The sequence below is a fragment of the Pholis gunnellus genome, assembly GCF_910591455.1.
Source record: "Pholis gunnellus genome assembly, chromosome: 8".
Lineage (NCBI taxonomy): Eukaryota > Metazoa > Chordata > Actinopteri > Perciformes > Pholidae > Pholis > Pholis gunnellus.
In genome coordinates, this window is record NC_136534.1 from 17095660 (window position 1) to 17118383 (window position 22724).

General features: G+C 40.1%; 1 protein-coding gene across 1 annotated transcript; it reads right to left on the reverse strand.

Moving 5' to 3' along the window:
- Positions 1-5893: 5893 nt before the first annotated feature.
- Positions 5894-7033, reverse strand: uts2r3 (urotensin-2 receptor 3; the record flags this gene model as incomplete). Its single annotated transcript, XM_079164503.1, has 1 exon — positions 5894-7033. One exon carries the CDS (start codon positions 7031-7033, stop codon positions 5894-5896), a length of 1140 nt encoding a protein of 379 aa, XP_079020629.1.
- Positions 7034-22724: the final 15691 nt, after the last annotated feature.

The window sequence follows — 22724 nt, forward strand, 5'->3', positions numbered from 1 at the left end:
CTGCAAAACTTTTGATTAGGATCGAGGTCTGTCATGTGTACGTAAGAGGGAATGGCTTGTTTAAAGAAACTCGGTATTAGTTTCCAATCACAGCACTGGCTCTGTTCATGCTCATCTATTAGGACTGGAGTGGTTTCTGGTTTGCTTTCTAATTTAAGAGTGGAAGTAATGAATTGTTTTCAGTACAGAAATTAAGCTGCCATTTCTGAATTTATACATTTTACGGTTTGCGTATATTTTTACGTAAGTAGTTCACTTAAGAAATTTGACTTGACAACTGTGGAGACATTTGTATTGTTTTAAGTGTCATCAAGTTTAACTTCATTTTGTGGGGTTTCATTTGAGTTATTTTTCACCCTTCAATGTGATGGACACTTTGCAGGATTCTTTGGTAAAAAATAGTTTGTATATATTATATTTTAAAAGCTTTTTTTATTTGTCACTCTACATTGTGCTGTGAAATGCCTGGTCATAAACCACAGACGTAAATAGCTCAGTATGGCATTAAGTCATATTTCTTTGCAGGATGTTTGCTCCTTACTGGGTGGACAGAGTTTGTTCTGCAGTGTTGAGCCCTCAGGATGAGAGATGGGAGGCGTCTCTGTTACTGGGATGGGTCAGTTACTGGGCCACCTGAGCTGGAGGGTCAGCCAGTGAGTGCAAAGACGGACAAGAGGAAGAACATGTTGTGTAGCGAGGAACACGTGCAGCCACTTTATAGCTGTTGCTATATATAGCAACTGCTTATAAAAATGTTCAAGTACACCGTATTCTATTTGTACCACGACAATAGTGAACCAAAGCACTAAGTTTGTACGTACATGATGTCTACACACAGAACTGAGTGAGGCAGAGAAAACTCTGAAAGAGTAACTGTGTCCACGTATAAATATACAACCATTGTATTCAATGTGAAGACGAGTCTATCTATGGGTACCGTCCTCCTGTCTTTGGTTACTTGGCATTTTTATAACACACTATTCCAACACATGCAAAACAGATTGAGTAATGTTTGCTTTTTTTTAAATTATCCATTTATTCTGTATTGTTAGTGCAGAGTGTGACAACAAACTGGTGTCAACTATGTCTGAACTGGAATCTACTGAACAGCAGCGAGTAACGATGGTTGGTTTGAAATATGAAGTTTAGTTCTTATATTTCTCCTGCAGGTGGTGCTCTAATTCTAAACACCATGCTGTTCACTCCCACATAAGGACGTGGTATTGATGTTACAGCTGTCCAAACCAGTTTATACTTAAGGCCACAACTTGCTTTTTACATTGTACTTCAATACTACTGAATGAAATCGCTCACAGCAAACATTCTTTTGTTTGAAATGCACATTTGGCACAGCAAGCTGGTAGTCTTTTGGGAAGTCATGACGCTAGTATTCATATACATAATAGGGCTTCAACAAACAGTTTTTTTCTTCAGATTATCGATTAATCTGCAGATTATGTTGTGCATTTTCTGCCTATCGACTAATCGTTCCCTCTTACTCTACACAGGCTTTTGTTCTGATATTGAGCATGTGTCATGTAAAGTGCATAATGTCCCTCCTCAGCCATGGGCGTCCTGCATGAACTAACCATGGGGTTCACATACGTGAAGTGTCACCAGGTCAGAGGTCAGGGGAGCTTTGACGCCTGAATTGACAGGGACGACTGTTTACTGGCAGCGAGGTGGAGGAGCACAGAGAAGCGGTGAAACACGGGGAGAACGAGAAGGAGCGAGAGGCGCAGACGTGCCATATTTACTGTCTTTCCTAGTAAGAGCCCAAGTGTGAACCGTAATGTGTATGTTGGTTTATGTAACCTCCGGCCTTCAAGCCACGCAAGCCTGGGTCTCGCCTGATCCTGGCGGCTGACACAGAGGTGTGAAGTCAGGGGAGGCGGTTGGGAGAGGGGCGCCTCATGGTGGGCTTGCCATGGGTTGAACAAAGAAACACTGTGAGCGCCTAGCTTTCAGTGTTTGCTGTCAAACCAGCAATTACAAACGTGTTTTTTTCAATACTGTGTTGACTACATGTGCCGGTATCGTAAAGCTTGAATTTGTTTGATGTAAGCTGATGTTACAGATGTTGAAAGTAGGAAGTCTGTTAAGTTGACGGAGTTAGTTCTGGGACACTTTAGTACCACTTGAGAGATTTTGTTATTCATAATGCAAAAACTTGTCGTGAAACTTATGGTCGTTAACGCCACATAAAGTGAGGCCGTGCAGAGGAATGAGGCACGGCAGAAAGTGTAGAGGGGACAAAAAGTGATTGAGAGAGGGAAAACAGATGGGAAGATTGAATTTTAGAGAAGGGCAGGCGGAGGAGGAGTGCGAAGGGAATCTTTTTTGTGTATGTCTGGAGAGAATGAGAGCCTCTTATACACCTCACAGCGTGAATTTGGCCCGGGCGCCGGGCTCGTCTCGTCTACACAGCGGGGTGCTTTCCTGAGCGGGCTGCCCAGGGGAGGGGCACCTGCAGCAGCCTCAGACACTGGTCAAGAGGAGAGGCCGAGAGGCGGGGCGAGGGGTGCTGGGATGGAAAGATGCTTGGCGGTTCCAGGAAACGGACATGTGCTGGATTTATGAAATCTTCAGGTAGAACAGAGCGACGCTCCGAAAAGAAAATATTTGTCCTTGTGTTTTCCCTTTGGACTAGAGAGGAGGAGGACACTGCCTGCAATCTCAGGATGAAATTAAAAAAAGCGTCTGTTGCGCAGAAGGACAAAAGTTATGATTGGAGCGAGTCGGCTTGGTGCTGGCAACTCTACCAACACAAACGGCACAGAGTTTATAGATTGACCAGCCTGCCAACTGACACAATATTTTCCATCCAGTTGGTTGGGTTGACCAAACACCACGTATTTGAAGTTTATCAAACACTCAGTCATCCCCGCAGATCCGAGGGAGGACTTAATCATCTGATATGTTGAGTTTTAGAATACGCAGACACCTAAAACCTGTCCACTATGCAGACTCAGAAAACCAAACAACAAGCTCTCTGTGCTTTAATATCCATTGCTAAGTGTCTTTTTTGGAAAGGCTTCCTCTTTACACAAGCTACACCCTCAATCTTCTGTCATTTTGGTACGACCCAGGGGTCCAAAAATCACCAAGTCTCATATGAGGGCTCACGATTTCAAACTTACACGGAGCTGGCTCTTTGTCTGCAAGAAATTCCATTGAAATGGACAAATGTACTGAGAGGGCCTCAGTTGTCTGTGAGAGGTGGATGGATATTGCATTAACTTCACAACAGAAGGGCCCCCTGTAGTGTGACCGCACAGGGCTCCGGATAATAACTGCAGTGGGAACGTTATGCTCAGAGGTAGTAGCCGGGACAGGTAAATGGAAACACATGGTCGTCAGCATAGTCTGCAGAAGGGCTCTACGGCTTCAGAAATAATGGCATCACAGTGCAGAGAAGCACACGAGCTGCATTGACAAATGCTTTAGGTATGTGTCTCTTCAACCTGTTGGTATTACCAATGCAGCTTCCCCTGCTGCTCTCAGGTTTTCCTCTCCTCAGCTATTGTTTCTGTGCACTTAATGTGCAAATAAATAAAGCATCGCTTTAAGTTAGCTCTACTCACATAATTCAAGTCTCATTTTACATTACATTTAATATGGACTCATTCAAAAATGATCCATTACCTGGGGATTATGTACTCGCAGACGTTATTGCATGTCAAGTCAAAACACAGGTAACCACAGCCTAATGCTTCTACTGTGGGATTCGGGTGGACAAAGAAAAACACCATTACCCGATAATGAAATAAAAAACGTTAACGGATCACTGCCACCTCTTTATCGGCTCTGTCTCAAAATTACTTCTGGAGGGTTAGGGTTATTTATTCAGAGTATGAATACATTGTGCACATTTTTATACTAATGACTTACAGCATTGTATTTGTTTTTACTGTTGTCTCAGGTTTTGTGCTGTTTAAAATTAATACAATTTAAATTCACACAAAAAATCAACCTTCACCTTCAACAAGAAAATGTTAAATGGAACAATTTGACCGATTCACGCACTTTTTAATGGTTTGTTTATTCATTGGTTTGTTTATTTATTCATGAGGAGGTGCATACTCTTTTTAAGGAAAAGTTGACATCCATCAACACAGATGCAGATATGCTAAAAGCTTTAGAAAGTGAGCCTAAACAGAATTTAATGTTAATTACAAACCATAACATCTACTGTAAGTTAGACTGAGCCATTATTGATACGACTTGGATTTCTGCAAGATGTGATTGATTAGTTTATGACACACTGAAGTCTGTCCTGACATTTAATCTTGAGGCTTGTGTCTTCATTTTGGTTAACTTTCTGCAGGTTTCCTAGTTATTCTAAACCTTTTGCTGTTAGTTTTTAACAGATTTTTTAAAATCTTAATTAGAATTATGCAGTGTAGAGCCAACAAGTATGAAATAAAGAGAGAAAAAACAAGGAGAGAGAGATGGGAGATGACTTGAACCAGGGACCTTACAGCCACATGCTCAGCATTTTAAACCCCTAGACCTCAAGGAACCCCCCCCCAAGGAACACCATGTCTGCTCTTGTGATACCACCCGCCCCCTTTTGTCCCACCATTCCCTCCTCATCCTTACTCCTTTCTGTCAAACAACAATATTTGCTCATCTGCGTCAAAGAGCAGCAGGGTTTGCGATACAGCACAGTGCAGCCTTTGAGCCAGACAGACAGAGACGGGCCGTTGCTACAGGGAGACACAGAAACACCAGCCAGCGAGTGTATACACAAGGACGGGGAAGACCTTCCAGAGTCACTGACATGCTGACACAGACACACAAACAAAAGTATGAATACAAGCGTTTTTCTTTCTTTTATTTTGTTTTAGCATACCTCACCTTTTACATCTCCTTCTCAGCCTTCTTCTGCCGCACTTCATAATTATTGTTTCTCCTTATTTTCTTCTTTTCTATGTCTGTTATTGTTCATCACCAAACATTAAGTTGTTGTCACTTTCTCCTTATTTTCTCCCATTTAAAGATCCAATCACACACTGAATTACAGAAAGAATAGTCTTTATTCAAGGCTATATATTATGCATTATTATAAACATCAGTTACAATCAACACAAGTTGAAGCCATGCAAAGCATTGCACGAATCAAAAATAATAAGTACATTTTCAAACCCAACATGCAGGTCATGATTATGAAAAATTATAATGTTTTAGATATGTCGGGGTTCAGGGGAGGCAAACAAAAGACTGTTGACCCACTCAAACATAAATCATTAGGTCAACAAACAATGTCTTAGAAAAATGTCCCAAAGAGGCTCTGACCGGTTACAGCTAGTTGTTCAAAAACAAACATTTTCTTTGATAGTTCTCTGAAATCAAGCAGAAGTGCATCAGGGTTTTACTCTAAATGCTTTTGCGTGCACAACAGTTCAGGTTTACCGTTGACTTAATAAACCATACCGCTCCGTTATTAAATCTGTCGATTTGTGTAAATGACTTTGCACAAGTAATTACTGTAGTAGGCATTATATTACTTCACCATAGCCGCAATTATAATCTCATTAAAACATTTAAAACCAAATAATCAATATGTAAACTTGGTTACTACAGCAATTAAAGACACAGTATCTGATATAACCAGCAAAGTTTGAAAAAGGTTTTCAGATAAAGCATTCATTAGGTGACGCGTCTTACAGAGATTGTCTTTTTGATTGTCTCCTAACAGGAAGTTTTTTCACAAAGCATTTATTTATTCAAAGTGCTATCGTTGCTTAGTATTTCTTTAGTCTGTAGGCTAAAGATAAATCAATGCTCTTTGGTGCCTATAATGGAACGCATAAAGCTTCCATATACAGTACCTTGTCACACATGTATGCAGACTCTCACATTATTGCCTCTACTGTTGGATCCGCATACACTACTGCAGCGGACTGCTCTTACGGCAGAGCTGATTTGCAGATGTCAGCGTCTGCCGGTTGCGTCTTCTTTTTCCAGTCAATAGTGTGTAGAAGAATGGATTCACACAAGAGTTTCCATACGTCAGCCCTGTTAGGATCCGATTCACTGTCACCTGTGTCCCTACTGGTACCGTCCGCAGCATGTCGGGCTGGTAGAGAGGCAGCAGCTGCCAGATCCAGAAAGGGAGGAAGCAGGCCCAGAAGGCCAGGACAATACCCAGGATGAGGAGCAGGACTTTGGGTTTGGGGGCGCGAGGAGGACAAGCAGTGCTGCTCCCACTGGCCCAGGCTGGCCTTGTCTGAGACACCCAGTAAAGCCGGCCTAGGGTAGCATAAAGTGCTCCAATGGCCAGCCCAGGACCAAGAATGCTGGTGCAGAAGAGCACGCTCAGATAGGCCTTGGAGCTCTGCTCGTCCCATGCAGGCACACACAGCTGGCCCTCCTGGTTCTCCCCATCCTCCAGGTGCAGCGTGATCATCATGGGCAGACTAAGAGCCACAGCCAGTCCCCAGGCCAGGCCTACACGCAGCAGGCCCGAGGAGTTGGAGGAGGAGGTGAGCAGGGGGTGGGCCACAGCCCGGTAGCGGTCCAGACTCATGGCAGTGAGAGTGAAGATGGAGGCGTGCATGGTGAGGAGGTCCAGGCTCAGGAGGAGACGGCAGCCCGGCTCACCAAAGGCCCAGCCGGACGCCAGGCTGTCGTACACGATGAAGGGAGCGGTGAAAAGGTAGAGCAGATCCGCAAAAGCAAGGCTGAGCACCTGGAGGTGAAGAGAGGAGGAGGGGGAGGAAGAGGAGATGGGGGAGGAGGAAGGGGAGGAGTTGGCGAGGCAGGATGGTACAGGTACTCTCATTAGGCAGCAGGTTGGCCCTGCTCCACGTCTTCTCCTACTTCTCCTGCGCCTCAGAAGGAGGCCCATAGTGTACAGGTTTCCTGTGATGCCCAGCAAGGAGAGGAGGGAGAGGAGGGAGCAGAAAAGAGCGGTGGAAGCCAAGCTGGGGGATGGAGAGATGGAGGGAGAGGAGGAGGGCACAGAGAAGTTGGGAATAATAGAAAAGGTGTACGGGGACGGTGGAGGCAAAGAACCTGAGAGATCCATAATGTGAAATTCTAAAACGGTTCCAATGTTACAAATATGGAAGCCAGTAAATGTTAGATGGTCTGTTGATGCAAAGTAAAAGATGAAGAGGAGGGAGGTGGGTTGGGTCAAAAGGAAGAAACTGGTGGAGAGAAGAACAAAAAGTCATTTTGTTAGTTTTCATAAATACTTTCTTCTTATATTCTCTGGTTTCTTGAGCTCTTATTTGTTTGACTCAAGGGTTAAGAACAACAAAGCTGAAACTGATTTGGATCTCTGAGGGTGCTGCAAAGTGATTTATGTGAATCATGACACCAGATAAAGAAAATAAAGTCACATAAACATGCAGTAGAAATGAAAATGTCAGCAAAACCAGGATGGTTTATGTTTTAGCTGAAATCTGCTCTGGTTGGCACAGCGTTTACAGTTTTATATGGGAGCCAGGCGGGGCTGTCGTGGTTTTAGTAAAATAATTGGATTTTCAGAGTAGGAGGGCTCCGACTGAAGGCTGTAAATCTGGAAACCTCCAAAGCCTGTTCCTTCTTAAGGTCAGCAGTTGGACAACAATTAGGCTAATTGGGACAAACAAAGTGTAAGATGAAGACATGAAAAGAGAGAACATCTTTTTTCGTTCAAATGAAATTCAAATTGTCAAGTTATAGTTGAGATCTCTGAGTTCATATTGCGTGTTTTTGCGCATTGGTGGTTTGGAAGTGGACCGGTGCGTAAACCGGGTCCGTGGTGCAATAGAGCGAACTGGACTGGACTGTTTGACTTTACATTTATTTATTTTAAAAGATAAGCTGACATTTTAGCGAGTGCAGCCCCAGAAGAACATAATGCAATATATTTTACGATGTTGTGTGATATTATTTTGTCAGTCGTGAGACAAGCGTAATACTTTTTGAAGACTGATTTTCCGAAGAAATGTAGTTTACAGAGACATCAAAGCAGACGCGGGGTGCCTGACAGAAATGGCCTGTATGACACATGGTGACCCTGCTGGCTGAACCGGGGTTAAGAGCTACTGTTGAACTGTTGAGGGGCAGCCAAACCCCCGCGGTGCCGCGCGCCTCCATACTTTACCGGCTCCCTTTCAATAACAGCTGTGTCATAGCCTATTCATAACGGGGCCTTTAGACTAATTCCACCAAATTTAATTTAATATGTTGAATGCAAATCGGTCTATGCATTTTAGTTTCATAATGTTTCCGTAAAACGAGGCCTACTACAGCCCCAGCGCTAAATAATTCCGTAAACAGGCAAATTCAACATAACTTTCCCAAGGGCGCACTGTTAGCAGTAAAGAAACAAGAAAAACAAACAATTTTAGACTGCCTAAAATATTGAGAGAGAACAATGGTTTCCTAGTGAGATGTAAATCGCCTGAGTAAAACCTTTTATCCTGTACTGTTGCTGTTTGGGCCCAAATCAGAAAGAAAAACGTGCCGTTGGCCTTTAGGCCAACAATCCACACATTAATTCTATAGATTTAATCGTAAATAGGCTATGACAGTGAATAATTCGGCAGATTTATGCTTTTAAATGGCCTACCTTAAAACAGTTTAATCCCAGGCACTGAAAAAATAATATTCCATGGATTAGTTTGGTGAAAAAACTCTGTTCCCATTTTAAAATATCCGTCTGAATACTTCAGAGACAAGATTAGGATTATATCTCCTGGAGGAGTATATGTGGCGATTATCTGCCTCCAAACTTCCCAGCTGTCTGTCCTGCTGTAGTCTTTGATGTGTCTGAGTCAACGGGAGAGGAGTGTGTGTGACTAGAAAAGGGGGTGGGATGGGATGCTGAGTGAGGGGGCTTATCCTGCATGCTACTGAATATTAATATGAAGATGTGTTGTCTTGAAATGGGGTGCTGGGAGCCCACACTTTTTCATTCATGTGAAACCGAACAGCAACAGAAATATAACGATGTCCTTCCTAATCATACATTTCACTGTCCAACAATTAATATCAGGAAGAGTCTCTTTGGCCTTATCGAATGGGGTTTGTGGTTGAAATGTACTTGTCATGAAAATAATGTACAATCTAGGAAGAGAAACATTAAAAAACATTCACTTCATGGTAATTACAGTCAAGCAATTTCAGTTACTTTAAATCATGAACACTGCTCAGCCCGCAACTGTGCTGAGTATAAGAATTTTAAATACAGCTAATATTAGTGTGTGTTTTTAAATTCTTGTATTTTATAGCTACGTCTGGGGGGATTTACAGTAAGTTTGATCCAAATATAAATCACACATTGAACTTGCTGGAACTACTTTCCAAGAAAGTCAAGAATTTGACCATAAATGGTATCATAACACCATATTTTGGCAAATAACGGGGTGCTGTATAAGTCACAGATATGGGCAGGTTTTGAAAGCACCAATTTATTGTGATGGATTCATAAAACCTGGATTTATTCCGTAAAAGCGCTGTCAAAGTACTTTGATTCATAATTTTTCCAACTAAAGAATGTAGTGAAGTAGATAAACTATGGAATACATAATTATATGATTATTTCCTATTTCTCTGACTGACCTCTATTTTAGTCTCTCAGCAATAAAGAAAACCTGGTTGTTACGATGCCAACGGCACTAAAAACAAAATGCTGCATTGACCATGACATCACCATGACCCTTGATAATAGTAGTGAATACGGAGGCGATACAAAGGTTAAGACCATGATGGTCCCATTAGTAAAAGAATGGCAAGTGATCTGTGGTTCCCTTTTGGACTCTGGAGTGTTTTTCTTTAATCTCCTTCTTTAATAAACAGAGAATAAACTATAGGGACAGTATATATTGGATTAGTGGTTAAAAGAAAATCACTCCTGCAACCAAAAGGTCAAGGAGTTACTCCCCTACCAGAAACAGTCAATAAAAAGCCATGTCAAGTTGTCTTTGGCACGACCCCGTTTGCGACTAGATCTCATTTTCTGCTTGATACCTGAAAAATGTAAGTAGAACACCGGTTGATTCTTCCAGTAAGACTAAATTTGACTCTGCAGAGTTTAGACTCTGTGGGAAGGGCAGAGAGGCCAACGTACCGAGCCAACGTATCATCGGTATTTGCTGTCATTTCATGACGCACTGTAATAACTAATGCACTTCAACTCTGACCCAATGTCAATACCACATCAGCTCATCACATCATGTTCAACCACAAGGCGCCTCAAACCCCCTCAAGGGATTTATACGATGATTTGGTGTTTAAATTATAGAGGAAATTAATTATCCAGTATACTTGCCTGTATCAACATTTTTCCATGCCAGAGAAAAGTTTAACTGGTAGATCTAATAAGTGGCCTGACAACACCACAGAATAAACAGGTCTTTCAGCAGTTATCAAAAGCAACTCACAGTTGCCTGTTATCCGCCGGGTTGTTTTTGGCCCGGCCCTCGGAGGACCCACAGCTGTGGTTTGCCAGCTTCAAGAGGCTGAAGAACTTGGAAATGATTTAGTTGTGACTAGCCAGTAAAATGTGGAGGCTGTATGCCTCATGTTGGTGGCGGGGAGTCCACGTTTGCTGCTTCATACATGTGCTGGCGTACATAAGATGGACAGAGACAGGCTGTAAAGATGATAGAGGGACCGGGTTGAAGAGGAGGGGGGACATAGCTATCCCCACGGGGTGTGAGGAATTTGAACAAATACCTGGCACAGGCATGCCAAAATAGAAGGGGTGGGGGGCATGGAGGCATGCGAAGCCCAGGCTCCCTTATACAAGGACACGGACAGGTATAACAATTTATTAGATAGAAATGGAGAAGGAGATATATCCGTCCCAAGGTGGCAAAAAGTTTTAATGAAGTGTTATCGGGTGCAGTGGGTCTCAAATTTACATAGAAGTGGAAAAAATGGAGCAAGAAACATTATGAAGTGTGACATTTGGAAACAGATATTGCTTAACTTCAACATGCAAACATGGAAAAAGGAAGGAGGGCTGAAGGAGACTGAGTACTGTGCTGTTTATTTGTCTTTGTCCGAACACATCAATCTCAGTCTGTGCCGACACTTTATATAATTTCTAATTACATTTACCTGAGCTATGGGCTTTGTTCTAGTGCTTTGACCTACAGCGCATGTGTTTCCCCTATTAATTATCCTGCATCCATCTTTAGTATGCAAATATATATGTGAAGATGAAGGCGTAGAAAAATTACTCGATTGCTTTCCTGTGCTGATTATGAATGAAGCTTTTAAAACGAGGACTGGGTCGATGATTATACCTGTATACAAGGGATCGACTATGTACAATTCATAATTGCCAATCTTAAACTTTATTGCAATTTTCAGATTATTATTATATTAAAATAATTGATTAGATATTTTTTTTATTTGCCTTTTAGGTTTTTAAATTATTATTTTCTGCAAATAGTCTTCAAGTGCAGTGTAATTTATCTATATTCATATTTCTGTTGAGTCCTTTTTCAAATTGGACTAAATAACGACTGACTATATTGGTCATATACAGGAATAACAGTTATTAATATTTGCAGGGGCCTAAGCCATTGTTTCAATCATCAATTCATCTTCTGATTGTATTTATTAATCATTTAGTCTATTCAATTTAAGAAAATTCAAAAAAATGTCCATTCACATTTTTCTAAAGCCTAAGGTGACGTCTTTAAATTGCTTTTTTTTGTTCAACCAACGGTCCAAAACCTCATAATATTCAGTTTACTTCGACAGAACACAAAGAACTGAAGTATTTGGTAAACTGTAATGAGGGAATGTTTAGTATTACAGCTTGGAAAATTACATAATCCGTTATTAAAGTTGTTGCCCTTTTTGTTTTGTTTTTGTTCATCAGCAAATCAATGAGTTGATTCAGCTCGATACATAGCAGCAGCTGCAGTATCACAGGGGCAAACCTGTTACAGAACATGACAGTGAATGGATTACACTGGAGTCTATCCTACCTGACATTTCATTACACTAATTGTGTGTTTGTCACATACAAATGTTATCTGCCACATATTATATTCTGGGTTTCTGCACCTCGGGTTTCAGGATATCATGAGGCCAAAGCGTCCCTGAGGTGTCTTTGTTGCTACTGGGAGTTCACAAGAGGTTGAGCATGTAAAAACATAATGGAGCTTGAGATCACACTCACACTCCCTTGAAAAAACAGTCTTTGTTATTCTGTATATCTTCATCTATTTATGCAGCCCACCCAAATGAAGGGGCTGTAGCACGTCCAATCAATGGGTAGTCGCAGTTTGACAAACGCCCCGACACGTAAACATTAACAGCTCTCTAACCTTTTCCTGGCCGTCCTTGCTTTCTTCATACATTTCGTTAATTAGCTTACCCATTTTGTCCTCCGTATCGCTGTCTTGATTAAATGGGCGGACATTTTCTTGTTTGTGACAAACGGTTGTTGGACCAGGCTGATTCGCAACTTGTGATGAGTTATTGATCCCTTCCCCCCCCTCCAAGCAAAGAGTCTGTACTTTGTCAGGACACCCTGAGATTTAACGCGGTTGTGCAACCAGATTTACCTCGAGTCATTCCTCATGTCATTTTCTTACATTATCTTGAAACAAGTACATTTAAACATACATTTTCATGCCTCCATCTGCCTTTTGAATACGATCTAAGTAAGATGTGTTTTAAGATGATAGAAAATAGCAGAGCTGAAATGATTGACAGTTGATGGACAGAAAAAGAATGTGCTATTTTGATAATCTATACATAGTTTCTCTTAAATGTTAAAGCAACAATAGCATTGATACATTTTCAGCTTCTCAAATGTCAATGTTTTCTGGTTTCATAATTTCAAATGAAGGTAAACTGAATATCTTTGGATTGCTGGTGGGACCAGCCAGGACATCTGGGAACTTGTGATGGGCATTTAGATCAAATAATGAATCAAGGAAATAATCAGATTAATCGATAATAAAGGTAATTGTTACATGCGGCCTTATAATGACAACTGATCTTGATTTAAGTCTAATGGCCCTTAGCTGAACTGATTCAGCAGTATTCTTCACGTGGGTGTGTCTGTTTACCTGCGTACACTTTGAGCTTGATATCTAGTGTTTTCTGCGTTGGCCCCTGAAGTAAGTCTGCAGATGGCAGACACCACACATTGAACCAATATGCGCTTACCCCTAAAAATCACAGAGCGTTATATTTGGGCCTTGTGTGACCATGACACAATCTGGAACCTGTTACAAGACACTGAGCCTGACTTTGCTGCTCCGTCTGCAAAAATCCGATCAGCCTTTCACAGGCAACACATGGAGCGTCATCATTGCAGCCAGCAGGGAAATGGACTTTTGCTTTCCAAGCAGAATAGTTTAGTAATGCCCTTCCCATGATTTATTAGGAATAGGTGTAAAAACTAAGTAATGAAATAGACAAACGTGAAATGACACAGTTTACATTATTAATACTAAATTCAACATGTTGCACACTCCAAATTCACACATATCTTTTTACTTTAAAGACATTTCTATAAAACCAAATGTGTAAGCAGATATTATTTCTCTCTCGTCATCTCTGTTTAGCATCTTTGAAGTCGTAAAACACCCTAAGGTGTGAAGTCGTGCTCTTTTAGTGTCTGCAGAGCTGCTGATTTTAAATCCTGGCTTGTAATTAAGCCCTCGGACACCAGGTGTGTAGCCCCTGGTTAACCTGCAGTCTGACGAGCTAACCACCAGTTTAGAATGAAAACTTTCCAGTCCTTAGCTGAGGATGTTTAAATGCAGGCTCACTGATGGATGCCAAACATTGTTTCTATCTGCCCACTGGTGGCTCAGGAACAGTATTGCATCCCCACGTACTCACCCATTAATAATAATGGACTAATATGCAATGCTTCAGCAACGACACACACAAGCTTGCTCTTATGTGTCCAAATTAAGCATGATCCCCCTCCTCACTCTGCAGATATTCCCTCTATAAAAAACAAAGTCAAGTTAACATCATATCAAGATTCCAAATTACTGTTGAACATCAAATGATTCATTGTAAATCCCACTCTGTGAAAGTAGCCCATGGTTGCATCTAAATAGTGGAAATGTCGGCTCACTGTTGAGCAGTTAGAAACGAGCGCTGCTGTTGGTTTTAGGGTTCATTACCAGTCTTTATTTCTCACTGCTTATTTTAAGCTGCGCTTGCTGCACCGGTTTACCACAATCAAATCAAGTCAAATTGTATTTACATGACACAAGGACATCCAGTCACAGCAAACAGATTACCACATTTTAAATGTATTTTTATTCCTTTTCTTCGTAGAATTTATAGCACAAAGATGAGCAGAGAGATACAGACAGACGATAATAATGTAAACTTTGGCAACAAAATAACTTAATTAATGCCAATACATCTTATTTGAATTCAAGGTGGAGAGGAACATTCAACGAAGGTCTCTTGCAGGATAATTACAGTTCATGGTCAGCGGTTAAACCCCCAGTCCACCAGGGCGACCCCAGTATGAATGCTTTAAATGATGTAATTAAATAAAAACAAACCAGGAAAGCATTTGCAGATACAGTTTGTCTGTCTGATTTGATCAGATCAAACAGGAGGGACCATAGAGGGATTGATTGAGTGTATGTTCTCCTCTTCTAAATGTAATCTTTATCAATAACATTCTGATAGTTCTTTCTAAACCTCACATCTGTCTGATCATTCAAAAACATCTGGCATCATTGTGCCTCCCCACATCACGTTCTCTCTTCCCGATCAATTTTCCATTGGGTCAATTACAATTTGTGTTTTCACACAAACACATTGATTTATGGTGACAGTGTATGTTCTTTTTATACAGTAAATGCACAGGGATGTGTACATTATTATGTTGTTGGATTCAGCAGAATGTTGTGGCTGCTGCATTACGTTGCTTTTTTTTTTGTCCTCGGTCATCTTCAAACTGATCTTTATTTTCATAGAATGACAGAGCTCATGACATCATCGGTCACTTCTTGGGCGCCTTGACGGAGATTAAATCAGATTAAGTATTAGTAAACACACATTGTCGCTCTGACTCTCTCTCCCACACAAACACAAACACACACACACACACAACTCGGTAATCATGCTACATGGGCACTGGACACTTTGTTTCTCCACTTTCTTTGTCTCTTTTTCTTTCCGTCTGTCTGCCCTTAAAATATACATTAAAATTCAAATTATGTTTTATTGGCCAAACCTGGAATAACGTCACAATGTCTCTCTCTGACAAAGACCTTCATAAACATATTAACATTAGTATTTATCAATACAAATGAAAGAATTTGTAATTGTAGCAGTTTTATAACAGCCAGAATCAATTTTTCTTATCATGTTACAGTAATTTCACATGACAATTCAGTCAATAAGAACTGTAACACGACATTTAAAAGTGCACGGACAACACAGATAACAGGTTAATAAAGGGGTATTAAAAATGTTTTTATTCTGTATGAAGGGAAATGAATCTAAGACATTTCAGTAAAGTCAACAATAAACTACAGATATTAAATAATTGTTTAATTTGGAAGTTTAAAAGAATACTACTTAGTATGTGTAACAAGTCTGGTTCATGTAACATGTGAATTTTACTGGAAATTAAAGTATTTTTTAATAAACAAAATCAGTGGGCTAATCCGGGATAAATAATTCGTGTGTATTACACATTTTAACTGTAATTTAACCTTGATGAATCACACAGGATGTTGTCACAAGGTCAGTCTGGCAGTCCAGAGAGGCGCGTGCCTTTGATTGGGGACAGATAGCGTCGCAACGTGTGGGCGCTCATACACCACCTGAGGGCTCGCGGACAGTTGCCAGGACCGATAGCAAGGGACAGCTCGCGCACGGTTTCTAATCCGTGTTTTTTTTTATAGACCACCAGCAACTCCGTTAAAGAAGGGACTGGAAGTAAACTGACGTCGTCACCTCGCGCTGAATTAACGGGAAGAAAAAATGTCAACAGCCGGTAAGTGATTGAATTTATCTGTGCAAGAAGTTGTAAAAGCATCACTTTTGGTTATAACATTTTTATTTTTATTTTTGTATCTATAGCATTTTGTGTTCCGTAAGCAACCCGAGAACATGAAGTGGAATTTTAAAAAGTATGAACTCCTAGCCTTCATTTTATTCTGAAAAGCATCTGACAGAGGTGATGCAGTTTGAAACATTTTGGTATGCTATTTATGAAACGTTACTGTAACTTTGAATTTAGTTTTGTGGAGTGGGTGTGGGCCCAGGTTATGGTTCTTTACATAAACAGGATTAATGCTCCTCAACCAAAAGGATGCTCAAACGTGGTGGAAATGTTAAGAATTGCATTAAAATCTCGTGAATTTGACCTTAATTTATTGGACTGGAGGGTGAGGGGAAACAAATCAAAAGATGTTACTGTTGGGGGGGGAAAGTGAACAATGAAGCACTGACAGAGAGTACTGAGCAGATGAGAGCTTGATTTGCCCTGATGATTGAGACGTTAATCCTTTTTTTGGTTGTGTGAGTTGTGTGAACTGATAGAAAACAGTTTGAAAAAGGTTTATAATGAGAGAAAAACACATTTTTAAAGGATGCTCTTCTGCAGTTTTTTTGCAGAATGTGCTGTAGGTAGTAGGCCTACATGAGTTTAAAAAGACATTGCTGAGGGTTTTTCAGAGAGCCACATGCATGGGTACAGAGGACGGACAAAAGTGCAGGATTATAAGATGACAGCTGTTTCTCCTCTAGCTGATTCTGAGCTTTTGAAAGGTGCTCATGGATCCATTTTTGTAAGACCTGATTTGTATTATAAATCAAGCCTCAGTCAACCCAACATGCTATCTTTATTAATGTTGATATAGTTTTGAGGTTACCATAATTCAAAATTACAGGGTACTCTAGCAATTTAGTGTTGCACTGTCATAAAGTTAGGGGACATTAGAGTGACAGAAAATATGGCCAAAGTAAATGACACAGAGGCCAAGATGTTTTGCATTTAGTCCCTTTTATGGGTCAAGCTCCAAAAATCCTGGATCCTACACCTTCCATAATACAACTCGATAGCATATTTTTGGTAGACCTTCCCTGTCACACTATCGGTACACCAATATTTCATTCGACCGCACCATAGTTGTGTCCTTTTACTCACGACATTTGCTCTGATTTCCGCGTGTGGCATTTTTCCAAATATGACAAATTATGACACACGTAAATGCCAAGGCTTCCCTTAAAGACTGGAACAATGGTGCTACAACATCAAACTCTACTCTCAAACCCATCTTTCTACTTCCAAAAGGATGTTAAATGCATTTGCGGAATACTTTGGGGAGATCTCTGGAGACTAGTGATCTTTGTATTAGTAGGGGGCACCATGAATTTGGGATTGTTTTCCATAAAGTTTACACTAACTTGAAAAACTGAAACATCTAAGTATTGTAATGCAATCTAGCACAACAATTGAAGTTAAGTAATAGTACCTTTGAAAAAGGTCAGTGGGATGCATTATATAGAAACTGACTTTCTAAATAAAAGGTGTTTCTATATAATAATTAGGCAGGAAGCCACCATGACAGTGCACCCATTTACTGAGTGAAGATGGTGTAACTGAATGGGAATAATTCTAAAGAAGTAGCAGAAATCTTTAAAAAGTAATGAAGTTTGGTCTAATTTAAATAATCTAATTGGTCTTGATTGCATACTTCTCAATGTTCTGAGTAGTTTCTTAATTAGAAAAAGAGTTATGCAGAGTTTTAACCAAACCACACCATCTTAACTCCCCAGATTAACCGTCAGTCGTCATCACACAATGACCTCGATCACAGCACACAGCTGAGGGAGGGCCGGCTGCGGAAAAGTTTCAATTAGATGGAATAAGGCTCAGTGCCAAGATGACACCGCACTTGTGCTTATTATCAGATGTGTGTGCATGTGTGTACTTGTACATCTATTTTTGCGAGCACTAATTTGAGTCCGGCCAGTCCTTACTTTAGGACCGAACTTCAAAGGGCCGTTTGAGTGTTCGAACTTGGTTTTAGGGTTCAGGTTAGAGGTTTAGGTTTAGGTGAGGGCAAGTGTTTGGGTTAGGCATGTAGTTGTGATGGTTACGGTAAGGGAGTAACAAAATAACCAAACACAATCAGATTGTACTTCATGCTCAAAACTATAATTGTCTTTGTTTCGTGACATACATTTGCAATTCATCTACACGTTTTGTGGTAATTATAATCAAGACTTACACACTTAGCCAAGAAATAGTATTTCATTTATTTACTTATCTTAAAGAAGTTGGCTCTCTAAATGTATTTCCATTCTAAACTACATCAAACTGAAACCAGTGGCTGGCTGGAATGTGGTAAAATGTTTCAACTGTCTAAAAATCTATGCAGTTCATAACAAACAAGCTAAAACATGCAAACATGAATGGTCCATTAACTTCAAAGTTTAAAAAAATATACAAACGTGCACATTTTTCAAATATTGACACCATCGTGAAAATGTCACCTCATGTTCAGTTCTGACATAACGTCCATTACTGGTTGGTGAATTGGTGGTGCAGCTCCTGCAGCGTACGAATGATGTCACCAGATCAACACTTCACTAGAACAGTATTGATCAGATAGGATTTCAGCAAAAGGTCACTGCAGCGTATTTGTTTGATATGCACAGCTGCGACAGTTGACGCAGCACGTTTATACACATTATACAATATTAAAATCCTTGTTCATCAATGATGAAGTCTGAAATAATAGAGATGTAGAGAATTGGCCTGAGACAGAGAGCCATGTGACACTGATAGCGAGATCCAATCTGTGCCCTGGTTTCTAACCTCCATTGATCAATGACAAGTATCGATGTCTCCACATTTGCATTGTGGCATTGCATTGCAGAGTTTCTTTACTATACACTGCATCCACAGTGTTGATTAAACTCCCCATCATGAAACCATCCAGTCAAATGTAATAATGCATTAAATATGCCATGAAGAGCAACATTATTTTGTAAACATTGTTTCACTAAAACTGTTGTTTTTGGAACAATTGCACAGGAAATAGGACAGATGACATGTGACACGGTTGGTGAGGAGAGTGACAAAAGGAAGAACTTAACTTATTCAGTTCCTTTTTCAATGACACTGCAATCATATTCCGTCCAAATCTAATCTGGCCACATAACACCTTAATATGGTCGGATAATCTGGATAGAAAGAGGACAGGGGAGGTGCTATAGAGAGAGAGAGAGAATACATGGTGGGAGACCCACAATGGAAAAGATTGGTAGTGGAATTGGATTAATGTGGATGTTTTGCTGTCATTTGTGGGGGGTTAATGTACTACGCAGAATCCTTGCTAATTCAAACCAGTGAGAGCTGTAATACAATTAGACTGGCTTCAACAACATTGTGTGTGAAGTCCCTACAGCTGCTTGTGGTCAGTGGCTATTTTAAAATAATTCACAAACCCTGGATGATAAAGCACATTAGCTGTTTTATGTTTTCAACAATTGGCTTAGGTTACCATTTTGCCAATGGATGCTGTCCAGTCAATGTTTTATTTGCATGTGCTATGCAAGATTTATTTTATGCTGATGATGTTTGTTCAATTTATGTAGATGTGTCTACAAGTCCAAATTAGTTAGTTAATAATGATTATGGCATTTTGGGGGTACTAAATACACAGGAGTGCAGAGTGGCTTTTAATAGATTTAATAGAAGTGTTAACCCCATCTATCCACCAATCCCTTTGTTGACCCCAAAAAGACTTCATCCATTCGTCATCAGTGGTAATTAGCAACTAATGTGAATTAGTTATAAAAACACCCCCATATCTGAAAGACTTAGAGAAACTTAGCTCTTTTTCTTCAAGCTGTTTCAAACAACCTTGAAATGTGTTTTAGTTACTGACTATACATGTTGTTTGTACTTAATAATGTGTGCTGTGTCACTTTCATTTGCATAAACCGGGTCTTAGGTTATAATCTAGGTAGTTTGCGTTCTAAACTAGGTGGTGTGTATTGTTATGTGTCAAAATGTAGCATTCAGTTTGCAGCTACACAAAATATTATAGAACGGTTTCAGAGCTGCAATTTACGTCTTATTTACATCAAAAGTAATCTGCAGATTGTTTACTTGATCAACCAATTCATTGTTAGGTCAATACAGCGGCAGAAATTCTCCAACGTCATTGTATTTATCTTGCTGGACTCAAGTAAATAGCGAATATGAATAACCTATAACCTGTTCCTACAGTATCAGGCGCTGGTCTTTGGTTAAGGGACCACCCGATAACAAGGTCACCAGATAAGAGGTCCGATAACATATTTCAGCCTTTATCATATAAGGCAGGACTGCAGATCAGATGCTGCTCTGACAGTGTGAAGCAACAACTTCACATGCACAGTTTTCCCAGACACCCCTGCATGTTCTCTTGTGAGAAGTTATTTGAGACATTTGCCACCTCACTAGGATAAGGTTTGCTAACACAAGGACAAGTGTACCCTCACAATGCCTATAGACACACACTTCTCTCATCACCTCCTCTGGCTACTGTCGTCGGTTGTCCGGCGACACTTAAACACAATCTTGGCGATAGCAGACGTGAGAGCGTGTTCATTTGGTAGAGTTGGCAGGAGCTACAGTAGAGGCCTCAAGGTCAGGACTGCGTCATCTCACATTTTGTTCATTAACTGAACATTGAGAAACACAAGCCTGAAAAAGTCTGTCTTTGGTATTTTGTGGAAATTAAGACCTTAAAAGACCACATGGATCAGTTTGAGTTCAGTTCTGATATTGTTCCAACATTTGTGTTGTCTATGAAGGTATCTTGATACATTTATCTCCAATTTTACTACTTTTAGCAGCATACTACAAGCCTAAGTAGTTGATTTAACATAATGACGAAGTTAGTTAGTTGAACCCAATAAATCCTGCATTCTTTTCACCTTCATGGTATTTTCACAATGCTGAGGCTACAGCAGGAATATCATAAGAGATGGATCTGAGGAGTTATACATGAATTTCATGTATGAAATCAGTCATTTCTGCTCTCAGGCAGCAGTGTCATAACACCGTATATGCATTATGATCCACCACATCATTGGACAACTATGCAGCAGACTGTAATTTAATTACTCTGGCCAAAAGGAGGCTCTACATTATTTATTTATTTATTTATCCAAGTGGAACATGTGGTTATATCTATGATTGTAGTAAAGTATAGCAAGGAGCATGAATCAAAGTATTGATCCGTTTTTACTTACTCTGTCTGCATAATTTGTGAAGGGTGTCATTAGATTCGGTGCCTTATACTACGTTTTCCTATATTATCTCAAATCCTGTAAATGCCATTACATTTCTTGTGCGTGTTTATAGATATTCTTGCCACCTTCTATGGCAATAGTGGCTCTTACGTAAGTCCTCAAAGGATTAGCAAAACCATCGTTGAGATTACCAAAGTCACGGGTGCATCTGTAATCCAAAGCATATCACCATCTCCACAGCAAGACATACTATCTCTTCACCCTGAACCATACCCAGAGTCCCGGTTTACCTCAGTCCTTCATCTGAGCTACAATCCCAGTCTCAACCTTTGCCCAAGAAAATCCCCTCCCATTCTTCCAGTCTATTGGCTTAAATCCACTATTGCTTATTTATAAAAAGATTACTCACCCTGTACCACTTGGTTTCCTGACCCAAAATGAGGGACCTGCAGTTCAGTCCATATTCAGACACTGTTTTTTGTCGGAAAGGTACCCAAATGATTTTCGGAAGATACTAATGGAAAATGACTTCATTATTTTTCTCTGTTTCTCTTCACAGGGGTACATTTGGGTGACGTTTTTCCCTGTGTCGTGATAGAGTTTGGTTCTTCAAATTAAGGCCGTCTGAAGGAATAACTCCACAATATTTGACCGACGAATTAACGACTCAAGGACTGCATGAAAGACTCCTAAGAGGTACACTATAAATTGTTTCTCATCACATCCATTTAGCATTTTATCATATTTAGCTTACTTAAGATTTTAATTGATACACATGTGAATTTATGCTTTTAATGCTTTTAAGAATCGTTTCTATTGAGACAAGAAGATAACTACTTAAGTATCTGTTTCAGCACAGTTTTGTTATTTCTACCTTGCCTTTAATTGTCATTCTCTTTTTTTTTGCTCTCATTTCTTCTCAAGACTGGCAGTGTGTTAAACAAGAAGGTCCTAAACCAAAGGGATATAAACACAGACAACCAACATCTCTGTAAAGACAATCAAAAGAAACGCTTTCCTCGAATTTCTCACAAAGCTCAATGCTTTTACTGAACATGTGTCATAAAGAGAGGTCAACACATAAGCGAAGATGAACCCTTATGTCACTTCACACTTCAGGAGGGATCTCTTTCCTCATTTCCATTTGTTGTAGATGTTTTCCTACCCTGCTGTTACTGGCTGAATGAAATGGCTTCTTCTATATTTGTACAGTTAGAGCAGTAGCTCTTTGTACTCACCACAGTGCAGGGCTACTGTTGAGGGTTTCTTTCTATCTACTGTTCCAAAGAGGATGTGGATACTCTGTACACTTGACAGGATTCAGTAGAGGTCTCTGGAAATACTTGGGAAAGGTAAACTCTAAAGGCATACCTTTTAATTTCCAGATATATTTGCACATTTCTCGGATAGTATTTATGTTGCACTTTAAAGTTATTCTCATGTGTTATTTTCACATTTCATCTGCATAGGATAATCTTCTATTTTGTCTGTGGAAACTATCTCTGATGTTCAGG